We start from the raw sequence: 12570 nt of genomic DNA, 5'->3' as shown, positions 1-12570 counted from the left end.
ACGTTGAACGTTTTCATTTTTCTTGTTCATGTTCCTCAGTAGGTAGTAAGGGCTATGAAGGCAGAAAACTTGGCTGTTTTTCACTTCTGTTTTTAAGCCAGTCAGCAAAATATCTGGTACGTAGTAGGCAAACTTCGAATATGTTGAAAGAACATCTCCCACAAAAGGAGACCAATTTAAAGAAAAAATGCAAAAAAATTAATTCAGACTTTAAAAAATAAACCAGAGAATAAAATGGCATGGGGAAAGTAGGATTAATATTAAAGGTGATCCTCAAATATTGAGTTAAGAGTATTGGTAAAGATGTTTATGTTGGTATTGTAAGAAAAATGATTATAGCAGCTGCCTTTCACTACAGACCTATCACTTTTTTTTAAGTAATTGAGCACACAAAATTAAACTTTCTATTTTGAGATAATTGTAGATTCACACGCAGTTGTAAGTAATTAATCAGAGAAATGCCCCAGATGGTTCACTCTGTCTCACTAAAAGGTAACATTCTGCATAACCATAGTGCAGTATGACAAACAGGAAATTTTCATTAATACCATATGTACTCTAATTCAGACTTGACCAGTTTTAATGCAACTCTTTGAATTTGTGCATGTTCAGTTCTACGCAATTTTACCACATATGTACATTTATGTAGCCAGTACCACAGTCAAGATACAAAATAGTTCTATCACCTAAATGACCTGTTTTGCCCTTTTATAATGACACTCATTTCCCCCTCCTACTGCCTGACCTATCCCTTATCAGCTAGCTAAAATCCACTAATCTGTTCACCAGGTTTATAATACTGTTATTTCAAGAAGGAAATCATGTGGAATCATCTACTACATACCTCTTTCAGATTATATTTTTTCACTCAGCAAAATTTACTGGAGATTCATTTGAGTTGTTACACATTTTGACTCTCTATTCCTTTTTATTTCTGAGTGATATTCCATGTATAGATGTATCACAGTTTGTTTAACCATTTCTTCATTGTAGGATAGCTGCATCCTTTGCAGGTTTTGGCTATGAAAAGTAAGCTTCTATCAAATCCCATATATAAATTTTTATGTAATGTAATATAAGTTTCCTTAATTCTGGGATAAATATTCAAAAGTGCAATTGCTGGGTTGGATTGTAGGAGCCCTGGAGACACAAACATTAAGTGCTCAGCAGCTAACCAAAAAGTCACAGGTTTAAAACCACAGCTGTTCTGGGAGGGAAAGATTTGGCGGTGTTGGAAAGATTACAGCATTGGAAACCCTAGGGGGCATTTCTACTCTCTGCAATAGGGTTACTATTGGTCGAAATCCATTCAATGGCAATGGGCTTTTATGATGTGACTGGTTTTGTTTTGTTTTGAGGAAACTAACAATTGAAAGCTGTTTCTTTAATTGCATAATTTGTTATTTTTTAGTTTGTTTGCTTTTTAAACCCCCATAAAAGTAAATTGTTTAAATCTGCCTGTACTTCACAGGTAGGTAAATTGAAACCCAGCAGAACAAAATAATTCTAGTGAGTGGTGCAGTTAGGATCCAAATCCATTTTTATCCAGCTTCACCACTCATGCTTCTTATATTTTGTGACACTCCAGCAATACGTACTTCAGCTCCAAGATGTCCTCAAAAGGCATCTTAGAAATGTGTACATATTCAGAAAGCAGGCATTGTTTAACTCATGAAAACTGCAAAATAGGCATGTGATTTTATTAAGGTAAAACTATAACTAGGTGAAATACAGCATGTCAGACAATGCTGTAGACCCCTACTGGCGCAATGGTTAAGCACTTGGCTACTAACTATAAGTATGGTATTTGGAACCAGTCCAGCAGCTCTGAAGAAGGAAGGCCTGGTGATGTGTTTCGGTAAAGATTACAGCCAGGAAAACCCTATGGGGCTGTTCTGTTCTGTCACTTGGGGGTGTTGTGAGTTGGAATTGACTCGACAGTACCCAACAAGAGGAACGTCTTTCTGCTGTTGATTTCTAGTTCAATTCCACCCTGGTCAGAAACCATGCCCTGTAACAATTGAATTCCTTTTTATTATTTTGAAATTGTTGAGATTTTTGTTATTGCCTTGCCTACGGATTCTTTTAATAAATGCTACATGTGTATTGGAAAAGATATATATTCAGCATTTGTTAAGATTACTGCTCTAAACATGGCTTTAATTTCAAGTTATTCAAATCATCTGTATCCTAGCTGGTTTTTGCTTTTCTACTCTTTTACTGAGAAAGCTGTGTTCCAATATCCAGCAATGGTAGTGAATTTGTTTTTCTTCTTTTAGATCTGACAACTTTGGCTTTATATGCTTTGAATCTATAAGATGCTTACAAAATTGCAATTGTTATGTCTCCTTGTTAGATTGATCCTTTGTCATTATGAAATGGATCTCTTTACCTCTAGTAGAATTTGGTGCTTAAAGTCTCCTTTGCCTGATTATGGTATAGTAACTGAAGCCTTCTTTTGGTTAGTTTTTGCACAATATATGTTGCCATAATTTTTTATCCTTTTAATCATCTTGTGTGCTTACACAAAATGTTCTTACTAACCACGAATTGTTATCTGGGGTCTCTTGTAAACATTTTATGGTTGAGTTTTGCTTTCGTTCTAGTCTGGCATCTCTAATACATCATTACCTGTAATTACTAGCATAAATATTTTTAAATCTCTTTTTTCTGGATCTATTTCTTATCTGTTATGTGTTTCTCTTTCTCTCTTCCCGCTCTCCTCTAATTTCAAATTACTTCGAAAAAGTGTTTCAGACAAGGCAAATAAAGCCAAAAATTATTCATATATGAGGCAAAATAAAAAGAATTCCCAAGATGAATGAAAACTATTCACAAACAATCTCAAGAAATCACTAAGCATAAAAAGCAGAAGTGAACAGGGAAGCGAGTGTTTATTCTGAGAAGGAAGTGCACATGTCTTCACATTAAACTATATACAACAACATCCAAAATTAAGTTTATTATTTTTTTTTAAAAAGTGTATAACTCTCTTGATGTAAAGCCCTATATAACCATATCTTAAAAAGTGGTGAAAGGGGAAGAAGAGGAAGGTAACAATAAAGTGTACAAAAAAATATGCTAAGCATCTTTCTTCTTTGGGAGGAGGATAAAAAGAGGGACTATCTCCACAAACTGATATTTTAAAAAGTCTTAAATATTTGTGTCAAATATTCAGGGTAACCACTAGAAAAAATACAACAGTGAAATAGGTAAATTCTATAGGAACAAATAAATTTTAGATAGGTGGAAAAGTATAAAATTAAGATTAACAATAATATCTTTCTTATTAAAAAGCAAGCTCTTATTAAAATAGCAATAATATATAAAATTCATAGAAATTAACATGAAAATATACAACTTTTTAGAAAAAGGTAAAAATACAAAATTCCAAAAGGTAGTGCCAGTTTTACCAGGTTCCATATATCAAAAATGTAATAACACAAAATTAAAACTAATGACAAACTGGTGAAAAAAGTTCACATCATACACAGCCGTAAAACATGGGCATACATTTCAAACTAGGTATGGATATAAGTATAGACCCATAGAAACACTCTAGCTATATAATTTGGTATTATCTTTCTGAAGGTATTTAGGTAACTTAATCTAAAATCTTTGAAATGTGAATATATTTCGATCAAGATAGACCACTTCTAGAATTTCATCTGAATGTGCTTTCTCTAGAAAGTATTAGTTGTGAAAAAGACATAGTAAAGAAAATATATAACAATATGATGTTGTTTTTAATTGCCATCAAGTCGATTCCTTCTCTAAGCGACCCCACACCCCATAGGACTTTCAAGGCTGTGACCTTTCCAAAGCAGAACCCAGGCCTGTCTCCCAAGGCACCTCTGGGTGGGTTTGAACACCAATCTTCCAGCTAGAAGTAGAGCATTTAACCCATTGTACTACCCGGGGGATTCCTATGAGAATACGATAGAATCATGCAATTGAATACTATGAAACTATTTTTAATAATAAGGAAAACTGCACATATGCTTAAAACTAATAAGATTGGTTTAAAAATACAAATGGGATACACCAGAACACATATCATGTATGGTGCAACACTTCTCTGATTATTGATATGATTACAGGTTACAAATGTAAAGCATATTGTTGTTTTATAAATATTCATATACAAAACACGTTTCCTTAAATTTTAAAAAGAATTACCACTAACTTTGAGTTTTCTAATATTATCCATTTTTTTAATCTTTTTTAATATTTGAGGAAAAAAAATGGCAGATGAGGAAGTCAAGATCTGCCTTTCCTGCATTTTTTCTACCACTTATCAGACATCTTAGGTGGTACAAGAAAAAAAAAAAAAAAAAACAGGCAAGGCAGACTTGTTCTTTACCACCTAATATTTTTTTCTGTAGTATCTTGGCCAGTCTGTTGCTATTCTTGCCTCTTTGTGTCTCTCAGAACACTGTCCCCACTGGTGCACCTAGCTGGATTTTTGCCCAAATTCATTATAAAAAGGACTCATTAGTGACTTCTGAGCTTGAGTCACCAAGGACCCATTTGTTTATTACTTAGCTTAAGGTTTAGCAAACAAATCAAATGTAAATCTTGTGTAAAAGTCCCTTACCCTATCCGGAGAGGTCATAGAATCAACTCTTTCAAAACCAGAGGTAAATGTTTGAACAATGTTTTATTTTCAACCAAAAGAGCTAGGACATATTTCCTAGGCATAAAAGGGACAAAGTCCTTGTTTAGACAGTCTTCTCAATTGTGCTGGAAATGAAAAAACACAGAGTTGTAGGTCTGTCCAGAGAACCAGTGAGGGTAAGTGGGGTTTCTAAGCAGAAAGACAAGCAGATCCCACACAAGTCCTTTCTAAGGGGGTCCTCTTCATCAGATCAGCCTTTAGAAATATTGCCTTTAAACAATCAGCCAAAGCTATTACTATCCCTCAGAAGAGTAAACACAGTGGTTATGATTTCACTTACTTTCAACTTTGGGAGCTATGCATAGTAATTTTCTCTGAGAAGCAAACTGCTGTAATTTACCAAAATCAGATGTAACTAGATCCACAAACCTTTCTGAGTTTTTTTTTTTTTTTTTACACTGGTTTGAATATCTTACTAACAGAATCTTCAAGCAAACAGAAATAGCAATCGACAAAGATTCAGCTATTTATCAGCTTGGCACTAAAGCAAGGAGGGATGCCAGTTAACAGTTCGGTCAGCAAAGAAGGTAATAACATAAGCAGAGAGAGTAATGGTTGGTATGGCTTTATTCACTAGCAAAAGTCCTGATTCAAATACAAAATAAAAGCTCAATGTTAAAGATAGAACCTTAAAAATTTCAATAATTAAAACCAGTGGCAAAGCAGTTACAAAATGGAATTCAAATAGGACAGAAAACAGCTTCGAATATGTCTGCAAATGAACTAGATAAGTGTATTTATACAACAAATATTTCTTAGGCACTCACTGTTAGTATAAGATTGTGTTAGTTGTGGTAGCTCTCCCAGTAAAAAAAATGATAGTCACCTGATTCAACAATCTGACTTTCTCAGAGGAAGCGCTCAGATAAAAGTGACAGCTATATGATAGGACAAATGCGGGCCAGTCGACACAGATAATAGCATTTTAGAAGATTGTCTACTGGGAGTGAAGCTCAGACTGAAAATCATGAATAATTAGATGTGTCCACACAATTTGGGAGAACAGGAGTAAAAACGAGTGGAGAAGGGGAAAGAATAGGAAGGGAGTTGTTGTTGTGGTTGTTGTTGTTTTTTCAGACAGATAATCCATGTGAAGTGCTTACTATAAGACTTATCAGATGGTAAGTTTTCTATAATCTATTAGTTTTATTATAAGAGACATAAAGTCAGAGGACGAAGATACGGGATACACAGAGCATAAAATTTACTTTAGGTTTGTAATTTTGAGATCACATTACATGAATTATCTGTGAGAAACCAGAAAATAGTAAGAGCTGACATGTATGTAGTACTTGCTATGTACCGTATTGTTTTATATATGTGTTATCTGTATTACCCTTTCTAATCACTTTAACTGTATGTTGTAGATACTATTATTATCCCCCTTTTTCTGTACAAAAACTGGGGGCCTGAGAGGTTGAAAGCTTGCCCAAGATCTTACAGATGTAAGTGGAAAGCCGGGTATTGAACTGTAAAGATTTGGCTGCAGAAGGTCTGCCCTTAATCACCGGTGCAGGTAAGACCCAGGAAGTGAGTGAAGACAGGCAGTGCTTGGAGAGCATATGTAGTATTCTGCTTGATTTTGAACTTGGTGATACTGATAACAAGGTATTAAAGTGTGTGCCATACTTAACTAAATATACTAAAAACATAAGAGAAACATGTTTTTTTTTTTTTTCCAGTTGTCTATCCTTGGACCAAATATTTCTTCATTACACCAAATGAATTGGCATTAAAATACTCTCTGCATTGTATATACCAGTGGATATTGAGGGTAAAGAATAAGAGCCAAAGGAGTAATCCAGTGATGTGACACTTGCATTAAAACACAGAACAAAGCAACATAAGCATGCTTTGTCATAGTGAGGGATTAGAAAACACAAGTAGCAGAGGTATTAACAAAGGCTATGTAAGGACACCAAATTCTTTGTTACACACTCACATTTTATCAAGCTCAAGTCTTAAAGGAAAGACATGAAACAAATGATTAGGCTTAAATACTCACCTTTAAATTGGGACTAATTCCTGGATGTAAAAAGAAAGTATAATTTTGTTGACTCACATCATATTGTGGGTCAAATCTAATTACTTGGGAAAATCCAATCCTGACTATTGATTAAAAATGTGAAATAAAAATTGTTGTTGGAATGGTAGACTGATTTTTTTGAATATTTTTAAAAATCTATCATAAAAATAAAAAAAATTAAAACAGTTGAGTAGCCAAGCCCATCAGAGTATTGACAACATTAATTACCAATAAATAGAAGAAGCTATATATGAATTAGTTTGCAGTCCCTAGTTTTTGTTGTAATTAGCTGCCAATGAGTTGACTCTGACTCATGGCAATCTTACAGGCAATGGAGCGAAATGTCCAGACCAGCATCACCCTCACAGTTGCTGGTGTATTCTAGTCCATCTTTGTGGCTGCCAGGCTAATGCATTTAACCAAAGGTCTCCCTCGCATTCATTCCTCCTCTAACAATTGGTCCCTCCCGATAACAAGTGATTTGGACAATATTCTGTTGTGATCCAAAGGTTTTCATTGACTAATTTCTGAAGAAAATCACAAGGCCTTTCTTCCTAGCCTATCTTAGTCTGGAAGCTCCACTGAAACCTGTCCACCGTGGGTGACCCTGCTGGTATGTGAAATACTGGTGGCATAGCAACCACAAGTATGATAGCAACACCCAAGCCACCACAATGCAACAAATTGTCAGACAAGTGTGCCGTCCCTAGTAGTCATTGTTTATCACTCTCTGACTTTGATACCATTCTATTCACTTAAAATATCCCTAAACCTAATACGAATATTGAATAAAATTTAGAAGTCAGTGATGAAAAACCACACAATAACAACCTTTACCCTGCTGGGACTGACAGATGACCCAAAACTTCAGATTCCAATTTTCATTTTTCTACTGCTCATGTATATGTTGAGTATAAGTGGAAATCTGACCATCATATCCCTCACTTTAGTGGACTCCCACCTCAAAACACCCATGTACTTTTTCCTACAAAATTTTGCCTTTTTAGAAATTTCATTCACATCTGCTTGTATTCCTAGATATTTGTACAATATAGCAACAGGTGACAGAGCAATTACTTATAATATTTGCGTGATTCAAGTATTTTTCATTGATGTCTTTGGAGTGACAGAATTTTTCCTTCTGGCTATCATGTCCTATGACTGCTACGTGGCCATCTGCAAGCCACTGCATTACGTGACCATCATGAGCAGCAGAGTCTGCAAGACACTTGTCCTCTGCTGTTGGATGGCTGGCTTACTGATCATATTCCCACCACTTACTTTGTTCCTAAACTTGAAATTCTGTGACTTAAATGTGATTGATTATTTTGTCTGTGATGCACCTCCTATCCTGAAGATTTCTTGCTCAGACACATGGCTCATAGAGCAATTAGTTATTGTCTGTGCTGTGCTCACTTTCATTCTGACCCTTATATGTGTTGTTCTGTCCTACATATACATTGTCAAGACCATTCTAAGGTTCTCTTCTGCCCATCAGAGAAGAAGGGCCTTTTCCACCTGTTCTTCCCACATGATTGTGGTTTCCATCACCTATGGAAGCTGTATCTTTATCTACATCAATCCTTCAGGAAAGCAATCATTGGGTAGTAATAAAGGTGTGTCAGTGCTAGTGACATCCATTGCTCCCATGTTGAACCCATTCATTTACACTCTGAGAAACAAACAAGTGAGACAAGCCTTCAGTGACTCCTTCAAAAGAATTGCATTTGTTACAAAGAAGTAAGAGGATGGTCAAATCGAGGAATAAAATATCAAGCTAAGAATAAACCATGGTGTTCCAAATCTGTTTGTCTCATCTTGATCTGTGTTCTATTGAGGCTAACCTTCTCAAACACTTATTGCACCCAGAAAAAACGCCCAACACCACTTAAGTGTACTCTTTATTTCTTTCACAAACAAACCCTTTCAGGACAATGTCCCTAATCAGAAGAAACGATAATATTTTTTTTAGTAAATGTAAGCCTGATTTTACTTCGAATCTAGGAAACAAAAACTGAAAATGAAACAAAACATAAAAATTATAAAACAAAAAAGGAAGTACCTTACCTTGATTTTTCTGTGACATGCAGGAAAAAACTTAAAGTGCTCATTACCTCTTCTAATCTAAAAATTGCTGAAATCTTTGATAATTGATTAAAACTTTTTGAATACCTAGTTGTTGGTAGACCTAGTCCCAAGCAGAGACTAAAAGCTCATAATATCCCTGAATTTATATAGCTCATTAATAATTATATGCGAGTAAAATTTTAAAAGCCTGCCAGTACTAAAAAGTAACATTATATAATACAAAAGTAAATATAACAAAAATAAATGCACGTCCAAATAAATGTGTTTTCAATAGAATTTAAATATTTGTACACATATACATACAAACATAAAATGCAGAAATTTTAAAACTAAAAAATTCAGAGATTATACAGAAAATAAATAAGGTAAGTAAAAGCTCTTTTCAAAAAAAGCCATGAAATTAAAAGCATAATGTCAAAATAATAATTACAGTTGAGGAAATAAAGTTATTAAGGTTGGAAAAAATATCTAACTGCTCAAATAGAGTATAAATATCTGTTATAGGTTTGTGTCCCCAAAAAAGATATGTTAAAGACCTAACCACTGGTACCTGTAAATGTGACCTTATTTGGAGATAGGGTCTTTGCAGATGTAATTAGCTGGGTTAACACGAGGTCCCACTAGAGTAGGGTGGGCCCTAATTCAATTTGAGCCATGTCCATATAAGAAAAGGAGAAGAGACAAGGAGCCAGACAGATGCAGAAGGAAAATGGAGGCAGACATTGGAGTTATACTGCCACAACCCAGAACAGTGATAAACTATTTAAAAACGTCTGTTGTTTAAAGAATCCAATTTTATGGTAGTTTGTTAAGTCAGTCCTAGGAACGAAACACAACACCCAAACTCAAAACAACTAAATTAAGCAATAATTCTTTGTACATCATAGAAACTTACTTTTTAAAAAAATCAGGGAAACCAAACCAGCAATATATATGGCTGTCTAAGGCAATTGATTTAAAGCAATTGACTGCTAACCAAAAGGTCAGTGGTTCGAAACCACTAGTGGCTCCACGGAGGAAAGATGTAGCAAACTACCTCCATAAAGATTTACAGACTTGGAAACCCAATGAGGTCAACAGGAGTAGGAATCGCCTCAATGGCAGTTGATAACACAATTAGTAGGTGGCACAATGGTTAAGCACTCAGCTGTTACCTGAGAGACTGGAGGTTTGAACCCACCCAGAGGTTCCACAGAAGAAAGACCCAGCGATTTGTAAAGACCTCTTCAAAGATCTTAAAGATTACCTCCTAAAAATCCCATGGAGTAGTTCAATTCTGTCACATGTGATTCCTATAAGGTGAAATCAACTCCACAGCACCTGCCAACAAAAAGAGAAAGATAATTGAAAAGAAAGTCCAAATGAAAGTTATATTTAATTTTTTTCTTGAAATAAATGGCTTATGGATTAGAAGAACACAAAAAGTCCATTAATTTTCCTCAAAGAAAAGAACTCAAACAGCTACTTAATAAATTTTCTTATGGATAAGCTATCTTCCATCTTTCTGGGGTACAGGCCTAATAGCCATCCTTTGGTGACTCTCTTGGTATTTTCAGGATTTTGCATTTGGGGCAGTTCTACTCTGTCCTACAGGGTTGCTATGAGTTGGAATCGACTCAACAACAATGGATTTTGTTTTGTTTTGTTTTTTAATGTAGAAAGTACTTTCCCCCTCAGTCTTCAATTTACTTCTATTCTTCATTTGGGTCTCAGTTTAAATGTCACTCACGCCTACGGCTGTTTTGTTTCTTCATCACCCACCACACAAACACACAAGCCAAGTCAGGAGAAATTCTGTCCTACCTGCTGTTTTGACCTAAGCTTTTTCTTCTATAGCACCAATCTCACTAATATTTCCTGTCTATATTGGGTATCTAAAATCTGCCATAAAGGAAAAAACTTCATTTGTTATGCACTCTTGAGTTTGCCTAAAACCTAGCATATAAATGACACTAAACACATTACCTCTGAATATATTGAATAAAAAGTCTCACAACACCCCATAAAGAAGAATCATAGTTTAATAAAGAAAAATTGAAAACCTAGTTTTTTACTTGAAAACTTAATTATAAAAGAAACAAATGGGTAAAATATGCTGTATATTATTAAAGAATTTTGAATCAAGATTTAACTATCTGGCTACATTTGATTTATGTTTAGATATGACAAAGATTAAAAGTTATATAATTTACAGAGAGATAATTTAGGCACACTTAATATTCATAACCTTATCAATTACATAGATTTACTTATACATATATGTATATATGTGTGTTTGTAAATATATACCATACTCATTGTCATCAAGTTGATTTCAACTCATAGTGACTCTACAGGACAGAATAGAACTGCTTTATAGGGTTTCCAAGGAGTGGCTGATAGATTAGAACTCCTGACCTTTTGGTTAGCAGCCGAATTCTTAACCGCTGCACTACCAGGCCTCCGTGTAAGTATATAAAAAAAAAGTATATAAACATATGTATATACATAATATGTATATTATAATGGATAATCTTCCAAAAAGCCCTGGGCTAATTGTTAATTTTTGTTTCATAGGTGGGTAAAGTATTGGAGACAGGGTTCATACCCTGCTTCATGTGATTACAGGGTCTAGGATTGCTATAGGAAATGGCACTGCTTCTGCAGGATTGCACACAATTACAAAGATTATCTCAAGGAAAACCTAAAGAAAATTTATTTTCATTTCAAACACCCAGTGTTTACATCAGGAAAATGCCACAATAATATTTAACAAGTATAGGTAGACAATTTTATAATGAAACGAAATTACCCAAAATATATCATTATATGATATGAAAATTTATTATGTTAAAAATTGCAATGTCATATTGAAATAACTTATTGTATTTACTTATACTCTATAGGGTCCTTATGATTTGGAATTGACTCAGTGGCAGTGGGTTTGGCTTTGGTTTATATCCTGTAAATATATATCTTTTAAAAAATATGTAATGGAATAAAGAAAAGCTAATGCTCTAATGTATATAGTAAGAAAAAGAAGGGTTTGGTGAAAGTTAGTGAGCCAAAAGTCCTTTACAAATACAGTTTAAAGTAAAATAAGTTAAAATTTTATTGGGGGGAAGAAATGAGGACAATGGGTATCATAATTTTCCTAGTTATCAAGACAAGGCCCACCAAACATTAACCCACAAAGAATGAAGGAGAACGATATTCTGGAAAAAAAAAAAAACAACTTAGCTTCTAACGAGGGAGAAAAATTGAGGCCTGGACTCTAGACGACTGCTCGGTGTCAGGATTCTGGCTTTTCTATCCCTGCCCCTCTCAAAGTCAGGCGTCTTTTCTGCTGGAAAAGACCTTACCTGGGATCTCAAATTCATTACTATTTGATAATTGAATTGTTTATCAGATGCCAAAATGAAATCCACCCATGTGTTGAGCCAAAAGTCATTGATTTGGCCACTTGAGAAATCTGTGGGGCAAAAGAGGAATACCAAGGAGGATCTGCATAAAAAATATTAAGTCAGCCAAGCTTTGTATCCAAAGGAGAGAGTATTACAATAGCTTAGTCCAGAAATCTGGCGACTATTGCTCTGGGATTTTTAGGTCTATGAATGCCAATTCTAACAGGAAATTTCAATTGAAATTTTCCCATTTTTATCACTTATAGAATTATCCTTGATGCTGTTTTGAAAATCCAGTGCCTTACAGGTCTTGCGAAGCTCTGTGTCTTAGTTATTTAGTGCTGGTATAACAGAAATACCACAAGTAAATGACTTTAACAAAGCGAATTTTATTC

At 34.6% G+C, this 12570-nt stretch overlaps 1 protein-coding gene across 1 annotated transcript; it reads left to right on the top strand.

The window, feature by feature from the left end:
* The first annotated feature begins 7475 nt into the window (after positions 1-7475).
* On the top strand, positions 7476-8580 carry LOC100660645 (olfactory receptor 6C2-like). Its single transcript, XM_003405092.3, has one exon. It carries the CDS (start codon positions 7513-7515, stop codon positions 8446-8448), a length of 936 nt encoding a protein of 311 aa, XP_003405140.1. The 5' UTR covers positions 7476-7512; the 3' UTR covers positions 8449-8580.
* Positions 8581-12570: the final 3990 nt, after the last annotated feature.

This window comes from Loxodonta africana, chromosome 4 (assembly GCF_030014295.1).
Source record: "Loxodonta africana isolate mLoxAfr1 chromosome 4, mLoxAfr1.hap2, whole genome shotgun sequence".
Taxonomy (NCBI): domain Eukaryota; kingdom Metazoa; phylum Chordata; class Mammalia; order Proboscidea; family Elephantidae; genus Loxodonta; species Loxodonta africana.
The sequence above is the reverse complement of the archived record's forward strand: the minus strand, read 5'-3'. Positions and strand labels throughout refer to the sequence as shown.